We start from the raw sequence: 22421 nt of genomic DNA, 5'->3' as shown, positions 1-22421 counted from the left end.
CATGGCAGGGGGGTTGAAACTAGATGATCGTTGTGGTCCTTTTCAACCCAGGCCACTCCATGAAGTTATTGTATAAGGAAGTCTCTTTTATGCTGAGTCAAACATTTTCCCAAATATTCAAACAACTTCTTTGCTTCCCAAGTAAAGAGGAGTCAGTTCCTCTGTTACGGCACGTAGTTAATATTAAACTGTTTTCCCAGATTGTGATCTTTTTATTATTAGCTGCAGATTTATTATTTATTGCAAATCTCCATTTATGAACGCTTCATACAGTAGTAGCCCCATGTAATTGTAGCACCATACCACATTACTGCTTACAAAGTAGAATGGCCTTTTCTCTTCAAAGATTTTTAGCAATTCTGATTCCTCAGACCAGAACTCTTACAGCAGGCTTCTCAGACTCAATCTTTCAAACTTATTTATATTCTTCATTATCAACTTATTCTTCTGTAGAAACACAGCTCCTTTCAAAAGCATGGCTTTGTCTAGTATAATGTTTCTGTTCTTTGGAAATATAAGCAAGGAGTTCCACAATTTCAGCAGAGCGTGTAATTAAGTGCTTTTCTTTGGTCACATCAAAGTGATTAATACCAGATCAGACAATGTGTCTAGATTAGTACCTCATCTTCAACAGTGATGAAAAGCAAGTACCTAAGACAACAAATAGCAAGACATACTTAAAGGAGACTTCCTCCTACATGTTCCCCTGACCTCCAGCTTTTTGAGTCAGAAATGTACTGGTTTGTTTTAAATACAGTGCCTAATACATTATTTAAATACATTCGGTTCTTTTGAGGACAGTGAATGATATTTGAAGAATATAATTTATGATTTTATAGATCTCTGTTACACCCTTCTTCAGTTTTCTCCTCTGAGAGTTTCTTGTTGCTCACCTTTGAATCAGCGATGCAGGTTCGGTTCATATAGCTAGATGCCAACAGCTAGTTAAACCACAGGCTATATTTTTATAGTTGTCAAGTTATACTAAATTTTGGGATACTTGGATGTGTTCTTTAATACTTGACAGCCATGGTTGTTTTGTTCTCTTATTGTATGTGGGTAGTAATAGTGCTAGGAAGATGGTTGAACTAGATGATCTTTGTAGGTCCTTTCCAACCTTGTGATTCTGTGATTCTCTTTGTCAACTTTTCTGAAAAGTAAATGAAGAGCGCTGCAGATAAATGAACCGTAAGCGGTTTTTAAAATGCAATTTATCTATTCTGTTTTATGGATTTTTCTAGTTTTTACAGTCACAATATTTGTGTAAGCTACTCCTAAAAGTAGTATTTTCTGCTTAAATAATAAAAAATTTTTGTTTTGAACAGCATCTTTTGTCCTCAAGAAAATACAGAAGAAGCCTTACTGTTGCTACTTATTAGTGAATCTATGGTAGGTAAAACAATGGATGTGCAAATGTTGCATGTGTTTGTGTGCATTCCCTTTTCTTTTTTAAATGAAAACATTTTTTGTCATGCCTTGCTTTTTGACTTGTGTTTCATTTTCTGATAGGAGAACAGGCAGTTACTTCTGAAATTCAAGCTTCTGTTCCCCTGAAGCAGCAGGATGAGCTCTGCAGATGTTATGAATAGGAGTTTTTTCTCCTGTAGAGTGACTGAACATAGCCTCCAAATTATAGGCAGGTGAATACAAAGCCAGGTCTTTTCTCGTCACTTATCAGTATGAACCACAGTTACACCAGCAGGTATCATTCAGACAGACTCAAAAAGTAAGTTATTCTTGTTGTAAAAACCAAAATCAAAGACTACTAGGTAAGCCTAATAAGCATCACCAAAAAATATTTTCCATTGCTCATTAAAACTCAGATGTCAGTCATATTTGTAAGTTATTTTTATTTATGCAGACATTCAGCCTTTTCTACTGGATTGTATTTCATTTTTTCAAGTCTCCTACTTTCCCCAGCAGGTAATTCCTTTCAGTGGACTACTTGTGCCTTTTATCAGTATTTCATATTTTCCTGTAGCATGATTTTACTAGTTACTGATTCACTGCCATGTACTGACATTCTCATACCAGGTCAGTTCTACTGTGTATTCTCAAATAACAGAAATGAAAAGGTTAGGCTCAAACCCTCGCTGAGTTTCTAGCTGGAGGGGTGGAACCTCTGGAATCTCGGGCATTGTATATGAGTCTGCCCCACTGAACACCGATGGCACTTAGTCTTTAAGTTCCTTAGGTGAGATCTTTTACACTCTGGCAAAATTTCTAGTCTGTTAGTTAAGTAATATCAGAACAGTTTATTGAATGTTGTCCTATTTGAACTCTTCTAAAGTTGCTACGTACACTTTAAAAGTAGTGCAAATTACTATCCTTATTCCTAGTGAGCTGCATTGCAATGTCACTAGAAAACTAGACTGAGCAAATGTTTCCATATACCATGTGTTGCTTTTGCTGCATCTGAAAGGGAACACGTGTGTCTTTAAGGTGCTTGAGCAGCTTATGACAACCTAAAGAATTCTAATGTGAACAGCAGTCATAGTGTGAAGCAGAAGCATGCCCACTATGGCAGCATCTGGCTATTGATTACTGTATTTGTGGAGTACTTCCTTGCATATCAGCACTAAGAAGTCAAAAAGATCCTTTACATAATGCTTTTTTAACTCTTCTTTCAGGTAACTTACAGCTTTTCCTTCGTGAATTAGATCTGTCTAAATTGAATACTTGTCATGGTAGAGCATTACACTCTTTGCAAGCTCTCAGTAATCTTTTCCTTGACAAGTAATTATTGCAAGTTATCTGAGGCACAAGTGTTAACCTTAAAAATATTTATCACTTCAAACTTGTTGTTGTGTGAGTTGCTTCCTGAGAGTTAAGAGCCCTTTGTTCAGTACTGCGTCCTAACTCTATCTACCCGTAGTAGTTATAAAGAGCAATGTGACTGATTTTCAAACTGATATGCGAGTAAGAAATGATTACAAAAGACTGATGATGTATTTAAACATGGTTTTGTATTATCAATATCAATTATCAATATAGTATGATATTTTACTTGTGAATTATTAAAAACACAAGGCTTCAGAAATTCTGTCCATTATGAAATTATTTAAGAAAATACTGAAAAACAGAATGAGTGTCTGATATAAGTAGCATTTTGTGTAAATAAAGACATTCAAATCACTGTGTGTATATAACCCCCAAATCATACTTCTAGTTTCAGGGAAGTAAAACACTCTAACATCATCACTTCTTATTTGCATTAGATCTAGTGCAACATATATCCAGAAAGTTGAGTTCCCTTAATTTCCGAATTCAGAATGGATGCTCTGGTGGGTAAGATTTGAATTGTAATACTTATGAAAGAAATGATGTGGGAAAGATAGTTCTGTGCTTTTTAAGTATTCTAATTCTCTTATAGGTACATTTCAGAGTACAAAATTTTAGCCACATGACTGCTGCTGCAGTGTACTGTCATGAGTAATGAGGAAAGTCAGCTGCAACTCTGCCATCACTTATTGTAAGATGTTCTTGTATTCTAGCTATTACACCTGCAAAGTGTAGATCAGCCTCTTCTTACCTAAGTTTGAATGTGTAGAAAGGTAGAATCTGAAGGACTGGGAACTCCAAGTTACAATGGTAGTACTTGTTGCTGAATGTCAGCTGAGCTATAGTAACAGAGTCACAGGGTTGTTGAGGTTGGAAGGGACCTCCGGAGGGCATTTTATCCAGTCCTATGCTCAGGCATGGCCATCTGTAGGTTTCCCAGTACCACGGCTTTTGAATATCTGCAAGGATGGAGTATCCTCAGTCTCTCTGTGCAACCTATTCCAATGTTTAATCACCATCACAGTAAACAAAGAAAGAGTTTCCTAATGTTTGGAGGGAACCTTCTGTTTCAGTTTGTGCTCACTTCCTCTTGTCCTGTCACTGAGCATCCACTTTCCAACTTAGCATCTCTAAGGCTTTGAATTTGGAGAGATTCCTGTGAGCCCATTTTGCCAGCCTGTCTAGGTCCCTCTAAATAGTAAGTAGCACAGTCCATTAGTAGATCTACCCCCTAATTTTGTAGCAGTAAACTTGCTGTGAGAGTATATTACACTCCATCATCCAGGTTATTAATGAAGATGTTGAACAGGATTGAACCCAGTGTCGCTCCCTGAAGCACACTACTAGTTGCTGGGTAGACTTTGCTTGAGTGAACACCTCCTTCACCTGACTGTGTTTATCTCAGCTCATGCAGGAAAACAAAGTTATTCTACTCATATTTGCTTCAGGCTTAAAGCATGTATAGGGTAAGTGTGGCATACTGCAACTTAATTAATTTTCACTTAATTGTGTCTGAGACTTTAGCAGTTCTGAAACACGGAGCACTTAAAGTTTTAAGTCCGTTTAACTGTTATGGTTATGCAGAAAATGACTGTTCAGATATATAGCAATTAAAACTTACAAGGCATCTGTCCCAAAATACTGCTTTGGCATTGCCACCCGTTTCATCGTAAGTGTTAGTTTAGGGCTTGTTCTGTACTTGCAAGGAAAGGAATTGAATCAGTGATTAAACATGGAGTTAAAAAGAAGTTCTTGAATCTGAGTAAATATTTATGCAGTGTGGAAAGAAAAAGCCGAAGTCTTCTTGATCAAAAGAAAACACAGTGCCTGTTTTGGGTTGGAAGGAAGGGGTAAGGGGAATGAAGTTCAAACCAGTCAGTCTGTGGATTGTTCAGTTGATAAATCTTGAAATGTCTGTGCATTTTATACTCCGAGTATCTCCTTGGAATTTTCTGTCTGTATTTAACTGTACTGATTTAAAATTTTTTTTTGAGTATGACCAGAGCGTAAAATGTTCTCCTAGTATAGCAAAAAAAACCAACCCAATTTATGGGTGCTTGATATGTGTTACTCTTCCTCTCTGAAAAAGGGATGAAGCAAACTCTCAATTTTAATATAATGTATTTAAGTAAACATGTAAGGGAGGCCATACCATGTATAATTAAAAAAAAAAAGAAAAAGACAAGGCAGAGGAGAGAGAGGACTGACTGACTTCAAGCAACCAGATATAATAGCATCAGTAGAAATATTAACAATCAAAAAATCTGGAAATGGAGAAGATGTCAAGATAAGATATTTTCAGAGAGTTGGTGGTATAGTTGGAGAAATACTGAGTAATTGAGCATTAGCTCCTGGGAAACTTGAATTTTATTTTTTGCTCTTTAGCAGGATTTCTTTTTGAATACGGTCAACTCATTTAACCAGCTCTAGTTTAATTTATGCCCTTCTGAAAAGACAAAGCAAGGGCTTAGGCCTGCGATATGCATTTCACAGAAGTCTTGAAAGTACAAAGATTTACTGCAAACAAGAGCTGAGTCTGAACCTGTGCATGGAACGAAGGGCAGTTTTCATTTCTCATTAATAATTTCTGAAGGTGATTGCATGGTTATCCTGGGCAGGTAACCTGGGCAAGTGAGAAGGTAGAGTCATAATGTTATGAAGACAAAAGAAATTAATTGGTTTATTTCACAAAAAGATGAAGTAGAAGATTTGAAGATTCTTCTCGTATGTTTTACTTGCCTACAAAACAATTAATTAAATTTTAGAAGATGAATATACATTATATTTTAAAACATACTGTCTTTGGTTTCTGAGAACTCTCATAATTTATGTAATTAGAATCAAGTAATGAAAAGTAAATATGTGTAGAAATCCAAATCTTTCAGCTAACGTGATTGAGGCTGTCTATAAATCAGTAACAGGTACTGTCTCTCTGTATCACCTTTGCCAGCTGTTGACAGTCAATCTGACTATAATAATAGTTATTTGAGCAAGAATAAGGCTGAATTCAACGTCTGACTTGATTTCTTTTTGTTGTTATGTTTCAGGCTAACCGCGATGCTGTACTAAGCAGAATACCAGAACACAAAAATGATCGTATCATCAGTTTGCAAAGTGCATCTGTAGTATATGATTTACTTACTATAGCCTTGGGAAGAAGAGGCCAATATGAAATGCTCTCAGAGGTTTGTCCATAGCAGTGAATACTGAACTGTGTCTTTTTTTTTTTTTTTTTTTCCTATTAATCATATTAATTGTATTAGAACATTAGGGTTAAACAAATATAGGATTCTGTCGTGTACTACTGTATGGGTAGTTTCTACCCCCAAATATTTACTGACTGAATTTTCACGAGGTCCTCAAGCACAGAAATGTTGAAAGATGTGAGAAATGTTTAATGGTGCAGCAATTAACATGCTTTTTGGTTGGTGAGGCATGGACCTGCTTAAATAGATGCACATTAGATAGCTCAGCTGACAGTGCTGAGGTACTACAAGGAAAATGATGTTTATAGACCTTTGCCTTTTGGTTCTTTCACTTCTCTTGGCCTGGAGGATTTAGTTGCTTCTTATTTTGAATTCTCTTTCAAAGTTTAGGGAATACCAAACTTAATTTTTAAACTGTACTTATTTGAATATATTACTATAAGCCTTATTAATGTATTTGTAATAAGATCTAAATATTACTGGTTGGAGATTTTTTTTCACCTCAAATATTTTCTAATGGATAGGTCACTAATATTAATACCTAGAAAAAGGATTTGTGAGGTTTTCTTTCAAAATAAGACTGATTTGTGCATTTCATAAAATTTGGAGTGTTCCAACTTCCTGATAGTTTGTAAAATGATTTTGGTATTATTAAAGGGGAATGTATTACTTTTTTAGGTCAGTGGGAAAGGGCATTCCCTGCCTCAAATGTCTTGTGTTTGTTAGAATGTGGCAACTTAATACTCTAGGAAATTTTCAGGTATTGTTAAAAGTTTCATATCTGAGAAACAACCTGCCCAGCCACTCTTTGGGCTAAGCAGAGCTCTTGCTACTGAAAACAATGCTTACCCAGCGGCAGAATGCTGTCACTGACCAGCATTAGTTAGTGGTTTCCAAAAGGAGTACTTCAGCATGTGTGGTAAGCAGGCATATTCAGGGATTGACTTACTTAGAAATCATATCTGTTCACTTTAATTAAAGATTATTCTAATAGGATAAAAATAAAACTTTTTTTAATAATGAAAGTTTACTCATGAAAGACTTTTTCTGATGTATGTTGATAGTGAGACTTACTATGATATCAAGTTCTGAATTTGAGTATTCTTCCTCTTGAAAGCATTTTATAGTTGCATGTTGTGCGTTAGTACAATAGAAGGTCTTTTCTGAATCTAAAGGGTATGAAAGTTCATGGAGACTCTGATCCTACAGTAGAACATAATCATGTTATGAAGACCTGGTCCAAGAGGCAATTCTTACTTTTGCATACAGATACTCTGGATACAAACATCTCCAGCAGGACCTTGTCAGGGAATGATTAGAACACCTAATTTGTTCCATGTCTTGTCATCAAAAGAACAAAGAAAGCATAAACTTTAAGAGGTCATTACAGCTCAGTGAGTGGTTGGAGAGTGACTGCCCTTAGATCCTGTGACCCATAGTCTGCAGCTTTTATAAGCATTACGTTAAATGCAAATTCAGAAGTGTTAACGTAACATTGCTAAGTTATGTAACAGAAATGTAATTTTTTTGCCAGCTTTATTCTCTGTGAGTTAGTGATGATTGTTCTAGTAGAGCAGTTGCAGCTCCATCTCAAAAAACATCATTAGTCTATCTAACTGTGGAAATTGACCAGTTCTAGTATTTTGTTATCTTCTGGTTAAGTTGTAGCTGATTACTTATAGAAAAAAATACAATGTAAGAACATTAAATGAGCAAAAATTTGTCATATCTGTGTTATTCTAGTAAGTTATTCTACTATTCTAATGCTGAGTCATGTTCACGGTTGAGGACGTTATTTCTTTATGGAGTTTGTACACAACAGGCTTTCAATTATGGCTTTTTTAACTAGATCAAAAAACTTTCTGCTGTCATAAATCTCTTCTTAAAGACAGGAATCTGGCTGTCATCAGATTGTTTTTTAAGGTTCTTAGGATATGACATGTTGGAGCTTATCAATGTCCTACCAGGAAAGAAATTTTCCAGACCAGAAATTTTCCTAGATACTCATCTTTCTAATCTCTAGCTTCAAGCACATTCTTTTTAGAAGACCATAATGCTGAACAACAGAATTCAATAATGCTTTGAACATTACCTGTCCGTATGGTGATTTGTCAATATCAAGAGCTACATTTCTGCCTTTCAGGAGAGGGATTATGCTAAATGTTCAACTGCTTAAGTTGGTTGCCATTATCTTGAAAGTTATCTTAACTTTCAGTTTTCTGTGGTATTGTGACTTGTTATATATTTCTTATTGACCTCCTTCATTAAGTCATTTCCTTTGAATTTGGGATTTCTTAGCTCAGAAACACTCCTTTTACAAGGTTTTCATGTTGCTGGATAAATCACCTATGTAAATGTAGTATGTGTGCAGTGCTTACAACTCTTGCCCTGTACTAATAGTTTTGTGAAATAATGAAGAAAAGACCATGTAACCTGTAAAATTTTATAGAGGATAGTCAAGTATGTAACCAACCTTTTAGTTTCAAACATTTTCTTCTTAGACAGTACTACTGGACTTCTGTTGAAATAAGGGTCTCAGGCAGTGCTTGCTCGAGCCATCTGGAAAACCCCTTTGTATGTTGGTGTATGATACTCTCCTTTTTCTGGGATTTTCCTAACCATGGCAGATTCTTGCTAACAGGACAGATTCTTCTTAACTCAAAGATATAGAAAATAGTTATGGTATCCTGGAATTCATGAATCCCAATTTATTTTATACTTAAAGGAGTATGTCTATGATATCTTTCTGTAGCTGAGGTTTTTTAAAGAGTTAATCCTTTTGGAGATTCTCTGATGTCCAGAACTGTTGTGGATATTTGTTTCTGTTATCAAGCAAGAATCTTTTGTAGATCCATCTCCTACTGACTTCTTATCTTTGTGAAGTGTGCAGGAGTTTAAAAGGGAGGGACAAAACTGTTAAGGAAATAATAGATCTTGTTTCTCTAAGTGGTCAGACTCAGAATTAGTACTCATATTTTATGGTGCTTTCTAGCCATTTCTTCCGAAGCATTAATAATTCTCGTCTGATATGTTTACATAGTGGCCAGGATCATTGATTTGATTTTTTTTTTTGCTTAAGTTATCATAGATAGTTTACTATTATTATTATTATAATTCAAATTGAGCATTATTTAAATTTTCTAGGTCTTGACCAGCTTATTTCTACATGAGAAATTTTCTTATTTCTACTTCTACAATCTAAATATTAGTTTAAACTGATTCTTTGCTTTCCATTCACTGGAAAGTCCTTCAGTGCTTTAAGATCAGTCAAGAAGCACCATAAGTCAGATAAATGAGAGGCAGAATTTCCTATTTTATGTAGTTCTTCCTTACTTCCTCATTGTCATTGTCATTCTCTTCCTTTTGCTCAAGTTCCCTAAAGAAAAGAAAAGCAGTTGATAGAGAGTTAAATATATTTCTAACGCAAACTCAGAAAAGCAAAGATAGAGACGTTGGATGTTGAGGTGTTGTCTGTGATGAAATACCCTCTTGTTCTTAATATCATCCAGCAGGATTGTTTCTAAATGAAGTCGTGTTAATACTTCCAGAATGGATGTTAAGCACAGTAAAATGCAGTCAGTCCAAGTATTTGTTTTTCTAACTGCCACACTATTTTTGTAGTCAGACAAGTATGTGACTGAATTGCCAAGTGCCGTTAGCAAGGAGCTCCTGTCCAGCATGTCACTATCTGCTCTCACTTTGTCAGAGTCGTGTCTCACTCTGAGAGTGTTTTGGAACAGCAGAGATCTGGAGGCTGGACAGCAAAGAGCAGTACATAGTTCATTAATTAGTACACTGAAACACAGTCCTAGAATTCTCTATGATGGAAGACCTTTGCGTTCTTTGTTCTTATACTTTGTTTTTATTATTTTGTTATTATCAAATTCTACAACTTCAGATACAATCTTCCATCAGTTAAAATGGGCAATTAATTTTCAATGAAGCAAAAAAAAAGAAAATAAAGAGTATTTTAAAAACATAAGGTTGAATTCATTGTTCTTCATTTAGAAGCACTCAGATGAGGACTACAGTTGTACTAATCAGTAGAGATAGAGACAAGTTTAGCAACTGTTGTTTTGTGCCAGCTCCATGTGTGGAGGTGGTGGACTGTGCCTCACCTGGACATCTCTGTCAAATGTCCGAAGTAATAGGAAATGAATCCAAGCAGCTCATTTGATTTCTGTTCTGATCTTTTAACTTCCAATGATGAAAAAAAGATCAATGCTTTGTCTTAATAGATATTTAACTTGATACACATAAATACTAACTATGAACATTTTGCAACACTTGGGATTTGTTTTAGGAAACTTCTGTCCCTGTATTGTCATTTAATAAAAATACTGTTTAGAAATAGTCTTGATGCTGAACACTGTATAGTAGGAAAAATTATAGCTGGCATTAGTTATACATACATACATAAACATATTTTTTGTTTTTTCATCCTCAGAGCTATTTTTTGCTTCAGCTTTTGATGTTACATAGCAATGCACTACTTAACTGTCTGTGCTTCCTGAGTCTGAATGCAAAAGATAATTCATGGTATTGCTATTTAACATACATATTATAACTATTAGAGCAGAAAAGCTGCTTCCTTAATTGGACTTTGCATAATAGAAAGTTCACGCTAAAATAGTTTAATCTAGAGAAATATTCAACCTTTCAACTCTTTGGACCTGATCTGATTAGTTAAAGAGAGTGTAGCAAAATGAAGTTTTTCTTACTGATAGCAGCAGATACGAAACCTTCAAAGTTAACATATAATGCTAATATAATATATTAAATCTAGTATAGTAATAACAAATTTCCTATTGGCATTCACTTATTAAATCAAAAAATCAGCAGAATACTTAGTGTGATAAGTTAAAATTCTTAGAAATAATATTCTTGGGTGAACTTTCCCTCATCTTTTAAGTAGTACCAATAAGTATGTATGGTGCCACTGCTACACAAGTGTTCACAATTTACAGTGAGTGTCCGTGTCCAGTTCTACTTTTCTAAAGTAAAGTTACTTTTCTAAGAAGAAACTAATGTTTCTCTTGCCTCTTGGAGCTTTTCCTCCCAGTGCCTTCATTTAAGAGTAAGCTGACTGAAATCTCTCATTCTTTCTCTCAAACTAAGCAGGATAGTGTGGATAGGTATATTTAAATATAGCATATCAGAAATAAGTTTTTTGTTCAAGTTTGTTTTCTTCCATATGCAATCTGTCAGCTTATTTAAATAATTCAAATTTGTGATTACATGGGGTTTAGGTGTTTATCTATAAGAAATCTTATACTACTATATCTTAATAATCAAAGAATATGCCATTAATGAACAATGTTCTCAAAACTAGTGTTTAGAAAGAGCCATGAAGTTTGCGTTTGAAGAATTCCATCTCTGGTATCAATTTGCATTGTCCTTGATGGCAGCAGGAAAAGTAAGTCTTAATTTTTGGAGATTATATATTTTTTTTTTATGGCTTTTGATAACAATATTTGGCACTTTCATAATTTTTCATCTGCAGTGTTTTTGAAAATAATTTCTTAAATAAACCAACTCGCTGTATTTGTGAATTTATGCCTACTGCTATAGAAAGGATGTAACAATCCTTTCAATATTTTCTAATTCATGAGGACTGAAAGCTGATGGTCAGAGCAGTCTTGACATCAGGCTTAAGCTAAGTTAAACAAACACAGTAGTGTTTTATACCAGAACACATTTTCCAGGAACGTCTTTGTTCAAGTACTGTTTTGATGAACCAAGTTTATGCCGATATAGACGATTGCTGATTCACGATGCTTCTGTTCTTTTTCCTTTGTGAATTTCTGTGTTGGTGTTGTGTGGTTTTGTTTTTTTTTTTTTCTTCTTTCTTACTGTGTCCTAGACAGTGTATCCTTTGCAAGTAAAATGGGATACGTTATTTTAATTCTTAAACCTAGCGGCTTATGTTATCAGATGCAGTCTTCCATTTTCAGTTCCTTTTGATTAATTATTCTTGCCATTCTCTGTTCACTTAAAATTCTCTTTCGAACTGTGAATGGACAGAGGAAAATAAATAAAAGTGGAGCAGTGACAGTCTATTGTAAAGTCCTGTACCATATCTATTCTTAAGTGTTGCATTAACTCCCACAGAGCACTGAAGCACAGCTTGTTCATATGACTGCCTGCATTCTGGCTCTTTCATTTGCCTTGCTGAAATGCTGTGAGCTCACAGGCCTAGCAAACTTTTAAATGTACCTATTGAAATTACATCCTGAGCAAATATGTCTCCTGGAACACTTAATCATATTTCATAAGGGAAAAAAAACTACAGCAGCAATTACAGTCATGTGTTTCACTTGTGTGAGTTGTGGCACATTTTTGCAAAATGTTTGGTATTGACTCCTTGCTTATGGGAAAAATAGAGACAATAATGGAAACAGGAATCTTATATCTGTGAAACATAGTTATGCTTTTAGTAATTTCAATGAAAAATGTTTTTAACAGTCTGCTCGAGCCGTTAAAGTCTTGAAGGAATGTATTCGTTTGAAACCAGATGATGCAACTATTCCTCTCCTTGCTGCAAAGCTCTGTATGGGATCTCTCCACTGGGTAAGCTTTGCCACTGTTTTTGTTTGTTTTTTTTTTTCAGCAAGAGCTGACATTAAAGTGCAACAAAATGTTGGATTAGAGATGTAGCACTTTTGCACAGTGATTACATGCACTACATCATCACTGAAGATACATCGCAGATAAGTATATGCACATGTGCATCCCTGTTCGTATGGCTTGAAAATACTTGACAGCAATGGTTATGAATATCCACATAGCATATCTTGATACTCATCTAAGACACACCTAAAGTGAATTACAAATTGAAATGTTGTTGGCATACAGAGATTAAAAATTTAACCGACTTCTGTTTCTTCTTGAACTTCTTGACTTCTGCAAGAGGAAAATAACTATCTTGAGAAGTGAATGGGACAAACCTCTCTTAATTTTTTAAGATGCTCTACTGTTGATACTATGTTTGGAGATAGCTGGCATTTATGAGTTCTTAGAAGGGGCAGTGTCTTTTTTAAAAGTGTTACCTGTGTTTTAGATAGCCTTGAAATTAGTGTATTTGTATGAAAAACATTCAGGTGATTGAAGATGTGGTATTTCAAGATACACATATAACTTTAAGAACATTATTTCAGAAAGGATGTGAAGGAAAAAGGAAGGTCACAATCAGAAACTGAGAAAATAGCACAGTAGTTGTTATGTGACTTGTTCAGGCTGACAAAAGTACAGTAGTAATTAACATAGATCCTATAGATTGTACTTCTTTTTTTCCTATGGATTGACTCTGTATGTAACTTGCTGTACTTAGCATTTACATTTACTAGCATAGATTCAAACTTTTTTTTTTTTCCTTTCAAGTCTGTTGAATAGCATGATAGCCTGGGTATGCAGTTAAAGCCCTGGTCATTTATGTGTTTATTTATGAGTTTGAATCAATGTTGTATGTGATGCAGGGATCTGCATGGCTATACGTTTTTTTTTGCAGAGTTGTGGAATCATGGCTTTTGTAATTGATTTTCTTTTTAAAAAAATGGTTGACAGAGTAATATCTCTGATTGAATATGAAGTGCAAAAAATTGTACATGGCATATATAGAGCAGAAATGCCATTTCATTTTTTAAAAGGTGAAAACACAGTGTCTGGGCATTATGTTCCCGTATTTCTCTCAACCATAAGAGTGAGTGCTTCAGTGTTCTTAAATCTGCATTCTATATTGTTGATTTAGCAAGAAAACCTAGGTTTAATGAAAAGGAAAATAGTCCTTACAGTGATCACGACTGAGATCGTGACATTCTTGGTAAGCGTAATAAACATGCTGTGCATTCTTCACATCATGTAAGCTTCAGCTACTTTTAGACTTACGTGGATGTTTTATAATATTTTCAGTTGGAAGAAGCAGAAAGATTTGCCAAAACGGTTGTTGATCTTGGAGACAAAACGTCTGAGTTCAAAGCAAAAGGATACTTGGCACTAGGATTGACTTACAGTCTGCAGGCTACTGATGGTAAGATACGAATAAACACGTCTGGAAATTCTCGTGTTGGTTAAAGAAGGAAACCAAGAGAATGCTAAACTTAATATTAAGCTTCTATGTGCAACCACTTTTCTCAGTCCATGTATTATCACTACTTTGGTAAGCACGTGGAATGTAAACCCTTGATCTTGTACATCACTGATTAAATATATCCTTTTCAGCATCTTTGCGAGGGATGCAAGAGGTCTTGCAGAGAAAGGCTCTTCTTGCATTTCAGAGGTGAGTGGGTATTAATCTTTTCATTTCATTCTGCTTATGTAGGGAAAAGCTTTATTTTGTGTTAGAGAGGGATTTGTAAGACTATGGAAAAAGGTTTTCACCTCTGGGAGTTATTCTTCATGAGTACAGAACATATTTCTTTAACATTCATTTCATCATTTTCTGCCAGTAATGTCAAAATTTATTCATAAGGATTTCCTTTTATTTCATTTTAAAGACACTTGTATGATTTTCTAGTATAAAATATTTGCTTAAAGGAGTATTCTGTTCTGATCTAGAAAGGAAAAATGATATGGTACAAAGTTCTAAGTCACGGTTCAATGTGAATGTTTCTAGAAGAGGTAGTTGCTGATCAGATTATACAGCAGGTTTTTGAAATTATGCCTATAGAGGCAAAATGATCAAGGACCTGCTGCTGTGGATGAGAAGTGAAGTGCAAGTAGTAAGCTAGGAAAATAATTATTTTCTATATGGAGATTTAATAGTGATGACATCGCAAATGCACCCATCTTTGAAGTGCTTTACATGGGAGTAATACCGATGGATATGACAATAGTTGATTATAAACAGTTTGAACTCTACAAATGATAAAGAGGCTTCAGCATGTATCATGGTGTTGCTAGTTGCTTGTGTTGATGATTTAGGTAGAGGATTTACTGAAAGTTTGTTACTGCTCTGGACAAATCATGCTCCACTTAGCAGAATCATGACCATTTTCTCTCACACTTCTTTAAATAAACAATTTTTTTTTTCAGGAGATAGGAATTGAAATTCTCCATTATCTCCTACACAGTGTGCAGAACAAACAATTGTACTGGAATACAGTATTTTGATTTGTCAATATTGATTTTGTTTATTTCATTTTTGTAGTGTTAGTTTTTGTTTGTTTTGTTTTGTTTGTTTGTTTGCCTTGAATTGTTCATGTAAAGGACCTATTCCTGAAGAAATACAGGTTTCTGCTGGAAACAGTGCTAGTTTTCAAGGCCATCAGTTCACTAGCCATTTGAGAAGGCTCTTTTTGCTATCTTTATGCACTGGTGAGGGGGTGTTTGTTTCACTGACTTCTTTTGGAAGACTTTCATTGCTTTTCCTGTGGCTGATGTGAATTGAAGTTTTACAGAACTCACTGAATTTATGATAGATAGTAACAGCTTTATTCTGTCACTAGCTGAAGCTTGGTGACTGAACTAGTACTCTTCAGGATGCAATCTCTCCTTTTCAGAGTCACTTAGTCTTGATTGATTTTTGAATTAAAAAAGAAAACAAAACAAAAAGAAATTGCAACAGCCACCACTGGTTCTTTAAGGAAACATTCAATAAAATAAGAAGTAGCCCCCCCTAGAAGACAGGATTGCATAGTTCAGAGGCAGAAGGTTTGTGATTGTAATATATTCTAAAGGATTTTGTTCTCTGCCTATAAAGAAGACTGATTATATATTCTGAAGATGATTATTACACATACTACTTCTACCTGAGCCTACATTATAAGAATGCATTGAAAAATAGTTCCATTTGTACTGCCCAGTGTTTACTACACATCATTTTGGGGTACAGTCATTACTTGTTTTGTCTCTATGTTAAAGTTCCCGGACTCCTACCAAAAAGAAAAACAAAAAACCCATACCTGTGTTCAAACACAAACACCATACAAAATTCCATACAAAATAAGTATGGGAATGGCTGTATTACAGTTGAAAATAGAATCTGTTACAAGACTGTTTTCTGTGGGATTTGTGTCAATATGAACAAGTCAAATCTGATCTACAGTTATGGTAGTATGGTTTGGTTGTGGTTGGACTTGATGATATTGAAGGTCTTTTCCAGTCTGAGCAATTCTACGATTCTATGACTTCAACACTCAAAACAAAAACAAAACAAAATAAAACAAAAAAACTTCAAAAAATGTGGAAAAATATTATTTCTTTCTTTTGATAATTTATGTTACTTGCAGTTACGGTAATTACCAATAATTCAGGAATTAATAAGCACAGAAACACTGTTATTGGAAAGCTCAACAAAACCTTTTTTTGGACAGGAGTTATTTATAAAACAATCATCAGCATAGCTTTCTTCATGTGACCTTCAAACATAGGTACATGATGAACCATCCAACATAAGTTTTTTTTACATTACTACATAGCAAAGTACTCTTCTAATTTAATATTAAAAAAAAAAAAAAAAAAACCAGAGCCAGGAGGTAGCTAGCTTCCTAGGAGGCTTAGTATGCTGAAAATGTCCTTAAACTTTGGGAGTTTAAAGAAATAAATCTCAGATCTACTTTGCTACTCTTGGTCTTCAAATTCTGTGCTTCAGAACCATCCTGATCAGGATTAATGCAAATGCTTGAGTAATTCTCCTGTAGATTACATCATTCTTGTCTTTGAAAGCACATCCACACAATATGTATGTATCTCTTACCTGTATTAATAGGATAAAAGATTTATAGTTTTGTTTCTTTGTTTTTTCAGGGCTCACAGTTTGTCTCCAACAGATCATCTGGCAGCATTTTACTTGGCACTGCAGCTTGCCATATCCAGACAGGTTAGTTCTCTTTTGAAAGTGCAGCTTCTCATTATCACTTGAACTTTAAGACTTATATCTGCTGATTGGATACAGGTGATTTTTTTTTTCTTCAATAAAATCCTGGTTTTCTTAGTGCATATATGCATGTATATATGTGTATGTGTATATATATATATATTTATTTATTTATTTATTTATTTATTTTTTAATAGAAAAAAAAAAAGGAAATATTCTTTCTCAACATCTTTGGTTTTTTGTACTTCTCCGGACTTCTACCACAGTATTTCCAGTCCTAGGATCAGAAATAAGACGTGAAATTCAGTTGGTTTTTTTTTTTTCAGCCTTTATATTGCTGAGCAGAGAGCAAGAAAATTCAAATTTGAAAGCACATCCACACAATGCATCTATTACGTGTAAACTATGCTTACAGATTATCAAGAGAAGGAAATTATTGAATCTAGCTTTTGAGAATCTTAGATAATGCTTACGTCTGCAGCATCTGCTAAGATGCGTGTCTTTTCTGAATGCTTGTAGAAGGTTTGTGAGCAAAATTACAAAACATGTTTAAAATGATATTTGGAAAGTGTTTTAAAGCTATAAGAAAGTTCAGAGCTGAGTCTAATTTGAACAGCTCTTAAATGTAAGGAAGATAAGTGTTCTACCATGTATCACAAGAATTTGGATAATGCAAAATTGCTTTGTATATGACATAAGTCTTTCCTGTGTCAATTTTATTTTGGGTAGTAGTTATGTAAATGGTAGTTGACACAATCTTGGTGACTGCTTTTCATTGCTAATGAGCAGCAGAGACATTAAGCAAAGTCAGAGTGAAATGGATTGCCCCATTAATATCACGTACTGTTCTTCAAGTAGCAAGCTATGACTGTATTTCTGAATTCCGAATTTCTGGTATTGCTTAGTTAGTTTTCCTGGTTTTAACACTTACTTTACTTACTTTTAGTAGAAATACAGGTAACACAGAAGATCATGAAATTCTGTGTGAAGAGAATTTACTGTGGCAGTCTAGCTGTACGTTCTTGTTAGTGTATTACAAATAAAATATTTCAAAATCATATAAAAATACAGCCAATATTTGAAAAAAATAAATTATCTATAGGTTAACATTTTAAAGGACTAAAGTGAAGTGTTTTTTTTTTTTTTTAATTGCAACTTATTTTTCATAGTTAATATATTTTTCGATTTTTACAATTCATTTTTGAGCATTGGGTCTATTTTTAAACTTTTGAGTAATGCTCTGAAGGTGTCAATAGAATTCAACATGATATCTTGGTGAACAGTGTAAAAACATCAGGTGCATAATTAAGTATTAAGCAATATTTCTAATAGATGTGCTTTCTTTTTCTGCTTTTTGTTGATTTTAATCAGATACCAGAAGCTTTGGGTTATGTTCGTCAGGCTCTGCAGCTACAAGGGGATGATGCCAACTCTCTTCATCTCCTTGCACTTTTGCTATCAGCCCAGAAACACTACCATGATGCTTTGAACATCATTGATATGGCCTTGAGTGAATACCCAGAAAATTTTATGTGAGTAAATGTCATGTTTAATTTGTATGCTTTCTCTCTCTTTTTTTTTTTTAATATTCTTATATCATTAATTTTGAGAGAGGGTAGATTTGAAATTGCTCTTTTTTTTTTCTAATTTTTCCCCCAGTATTGTTTCCCCCTGATTGTAATACAATAACAAACATTCTGTTCCTTGATGTTGAATGCCTCCTTTTTGTTGTCTGTGAGAATTATTGCTGCCTTTTTCTTCATAAATTTGACCAGGACCTCAATTGATATCAGTTCTCTTCTGAAATTTTGTGGCTCACCCCCAGTTCTATATAACTGCATTTTATAGCCTTCTGCTGTTTCACATTTTCTTCTTCATCTATTCCTGTATGAATTGACTGTGTTCTTGTTAGGTGCTTTCACACATTTCAGGATTTCAGAACTATATTCTCCTAGACCTGTCTGTACTTTGAGGGTTCTCTGCCAGTAAATCCTGGTTTGAGAGGAAATTGAAGTATCAGCTACCTAGTTTTGTATCCTACCATTGTTAAAAACAAACATGATCAAAGCACTATGGTCTTTCATCTTCTACCTGTTCTTGGTTCATCTTCTGCTACTTAGTGACAAGGTAAATTGCAAAGAGCAAACTGCTATTTCTCTCAGAATAATTAATGATCTAGAAGAAGTATTTCTGAAACTACAGTTCTCTCTGTTTTAGTGAGAAAACAAAGGATCATTCAAAACATACTTGTGGGCTTTAAAAGTATGGTTAATGTCCTCTCTGTACTTGTTTATGTTTATAACTACATTTTATGGCTAAACCTGAGTTGTCTGATCTTTCTAAAGTTCTGATCTTTCTGATAATGTAAGTACGTATGTGAATTATATGCGTTCCTAGCGGTGGTTCTCAATTGTCAATTTTGTATGGTACAAACACAGTGGTAAAATAGTGTACTATCTAAAAACCTACTGAAGCACTAGAGAGGAATATCTTTCTACTAGGCATTTCCGTCAAATATACAACAATTACTGAAGAATTCAATGTGCATTTCTAGGCAGTCTTTTAGCATCTTCTCTTTAGTGCTGTCAGGTTGATTCCAGTTCCTAAGAAGTCAAGGTAATGACTTTGTGATTCTTAGTGTGCTCTCTGCAGTTGTTGGTGACAGCAGCCAGCCCCATCTGGTCAATAAGATAAATTTGGATTGATTTCTTCATGTAACTGGATTATTTTTGTAAGGATTTATCAGCACGACCTCAAGTTTACAATCTGTTCATGCACACAATATCTGGTGCTGTTGATATAGTTGTCAATATATATGTGTGTGTATATCAAACATAAATGCTTAGTTTATTCTTGAGTCTTTTAGACTGCAACTTCTGTATAAGATACAATCTCATAGTACTTCCTAGCAGACTGAGAAGTGATCTTCTTGTGTCTATCTGAGGCTTGCTCATTTTTAGTTAAACTTTTGATTATTTCCTGTTGATACTCATTGGCTTTTGTAAAAATTTCAAATATCATCATATTTTGCCTTTAGTCTTTCAGTTATGTCTGAATCTCTGCAAAGTGCAAGGCTTTTCTTGGTATTCTCTATATTTAGGCAATATCCATTATCACGGTTTTATGCAAAATTATACATTTGTGGATTTACAGTGTAATGAATCACTGTACTTGGAAAACACTGAAGTAGAACACAATGCTTGTGTTTTGTGTTTCTTCTTCTTTTGTTGTTACTCTTATCCGCGTACCTCTGCATGGTACACTTGCATTGTTTCACTGAGTGTTCCTCTGCCCTCCTCACAGCTGCATGTTTTATTTTGATCTTTTTGGTGAAAAGATTCTAAGTTTTCAGAAGCTTATTAATGCTCTGTATTTGTGAAATTCTGCACATTGTAAGGAAGTAATAGAACACACTGTGAGAAATGGATATTTTAAAGCACTTTCCTGTTGTAATCACTTAATAAGTGTGTTATCTGTCAGTTTTTAACCTTTTAGAGCTGCTATTGCCAGAATTGTTTCATGTTCAGCATTTGAAGAATACTGTGGGCATACCATCATATCTTAAATTATTGTTAACTTTCCTGTACTACAGAGCTTGAAAGTTGCTAAACAAGTATAGCTTGATTAGATAATGATCTGGCTCCATTCATCTTTAGGTCAGTATACAGAAAGGAATTTAACAGAGCCAAAGAATTCTGCCTCGTCTTAATACAAAGGAGTGGAAGAAATTAACAAACGTCACACTATGCTGTTAACAGCAAGATATAGATTTATTTTTCAAAAGAGAGTTAAGTGTTCTTTCTTTGTCCATTATATTGTTGGCATAAATATGCAATCTGCACTGAGACCTTAAGGATTAAGGGAACAAACTATTGGGGAAAATGTAATAAACCTGTAAAAGTGAAATAGGTATGTACTAATGCTTTCTAGAAATAGTCAAATACAAGATACCTGCTGAATAACTCTAGCACTGTTCATTCAAGCTTATTGTATACTGTAAGTTTATTGTGAACAAGACTGAGTACCTTGCTCTGATGAGATGGGTAAGAGTAAGGTGCCAGCACCAAAAAAAATCCAAATAATTAATCTCATCAGGTCCTAAGGCATTTGAATTCATCAGAAGTTACAGTTCTGATGAAGTTATGTCTTCCCGTATTTCATTAGACAGCTTGTCCTTGCAGTAGAAATGCAGAGTTCAGTTCTCCTTCATCTGGCAGAATCTACAGCCACAGATGATGCTGAGTGCTAGCCATCAAACTGTACAGTAGACTGGTGAGGTGACCCTCTTGAAAACAAGCAAAAATATGAGAGCAGGCTAGAAGGAGCCACAATATATCCTAAACTACTAAAGTAGTTAACTGTGAGGGTGTAGGTAAGGGAATGTTTTTTGCTGTTTGGATTTGCCTTGAATTTTATTTATTTCAACCTAATGGTTACTTACTTTAACTATATAAGCAGTCCTAGATGTGTGCATTAAATCTGAAGGTGTATTTTGTATGATGCAAGCTAGTGCTTGTTGAGTTGCATTGATACTGGGGCTACTTGTCTTCCCTCCATTTATTTCCCTCAACATCAGCTATGGAGCACTACTTGTGACAACTGCATCTTTGCAGTTAAACCAACAAGACATATAACTCTTAGAGTTCATTGGTAAAGCCCAAGGTAACAGCTATACTTAGTTATTTTAAGGTCTTGTGTTACTGCTAATATACTGAATTAACTGTTTTGAACTCTGTTGAAAGCTGACAGAGAAAAGCCAAAATGCTTTGGACACTCCGTGTTGGTGAGAGGCATTGATTAAATAAACAATGCCTTTTTCTTGGGAAGAGAACATTTTGGAAGTAAATCCAATCCTTCAGTTGCTAAGAGATTTCTGGCTTTTTATAAGTGAGCACTGCTCCATAATTAACTTTTATATCTCATGCACAGGTCTATGTTGAGGAGCCTTATTTGTGACCTCCTTTTCAAGACACTTTCTTGTCTTTTTACCCTTGTTATGAGCCTAAATCTTAGTGCTTTTTTTTTTTTAGTAGTATGAAATCTTGAAATAACACTTCTGTTCTACCTTGTGGTTAGTCAAAAGTAGTTTTTCAATAAAGCGTGACAGAGCTAGGTGACATATTTATGATACTATTTTCTTTGTCTTAGCTTTTTGAGGTTCTCTGTCATTATTTCAAGTGTTGGTGCAGTTAAATTTAAGTACTGTGCCTGAAATTAGTGTAACAAAGCAAAATAAATATTGAATATTAATTGATAATTTTATGCTGAAAATTGAGAACTGCAATGGATAACAGCTGACAAATTTTTGAAGTAGGAGAAGTAGGGAACAACAGATGGGTTATTTGAGGAGTGTAAGCATGATATTTTAATGTTAAGTGCACTCAAAAAGGAAAGACATATGGTAACAGGTTTGAAGACAGCTAAAGACTAAGTTCACAGTTTAAACATTTACATTTATTGAAGTGTGATGGGCTATTTTTTTTCTTCCAAGAGTCTTTCATAGAAGCATCAAGCCAGTGTATTATTCCTCACTAAAAAAGTATTAAATTCTTTCGTTCCTGACCCTCCAGGACTCCAGAGCTACAGTAAATATCTCAGAATTGCAAATCATTGATTAACAA

At 34.6% G+C, this 22421-nt stretch overlaps 1 protein-coding gene across 5 annotated transcripts in view; it reads left to right on the top strand.

Moving 5' to 3' along the window:
- TTC7B (tetratricopeptide repeat domain 7B) overlaps nt 1-22421 on the top strand; it is a 128500-nt gene that overhangs the window by 52875 nt on the left and 53204 nt on the right. For all 5 annotated transcript variants that reach the window (XM_085225497.1, XM_085225500.1, XM_085225499.1 and 2 more), the window contains 8 exons: nt 1326-1389; nt 5829-5966; nt 11320-11403; nt 12453-12557; nt 13896-14013; nt 14205-14262; nt 16731-16803; nt 18172-18332. In XM_085225497.1, coding sequence (XP_085081623.1) covers nt 1326-1389; nt 5829-5966; nt 11320-11403; nt 12453-12557; nt 13896-14013; nt 14205-14262; nt 16731-16803; nt 18172-18332 — 801 coding nt within the window. The remainder of the gene's footprint in view (nt 1-1325; nt 1390-5828; nt 5967-11319; nt 11404-12452; nt 12558-13895; nt 14014-14204; nt 14263-16730; nt 16804-18171; nt 18333-22421) is intronic.

Source organism: Meleagris gallopavo, chromosome 5, assembly GCF_905368555.1.
Source record: "Meleagris gallopavo chromosome 5, MGAL_WU_HG_1.1, whole genome shotgun sequence".
Classification (NCBI taxonomy): domain Eukaryota; kingdom Metazoa; phylum Chordata; class Aves; order Galliformes; family Phasianidae; genus Meleagris; species Meleagris gallopavo.
This window is presented reverse-complemented; position numbering and strand designations above follow the sequence as displayed.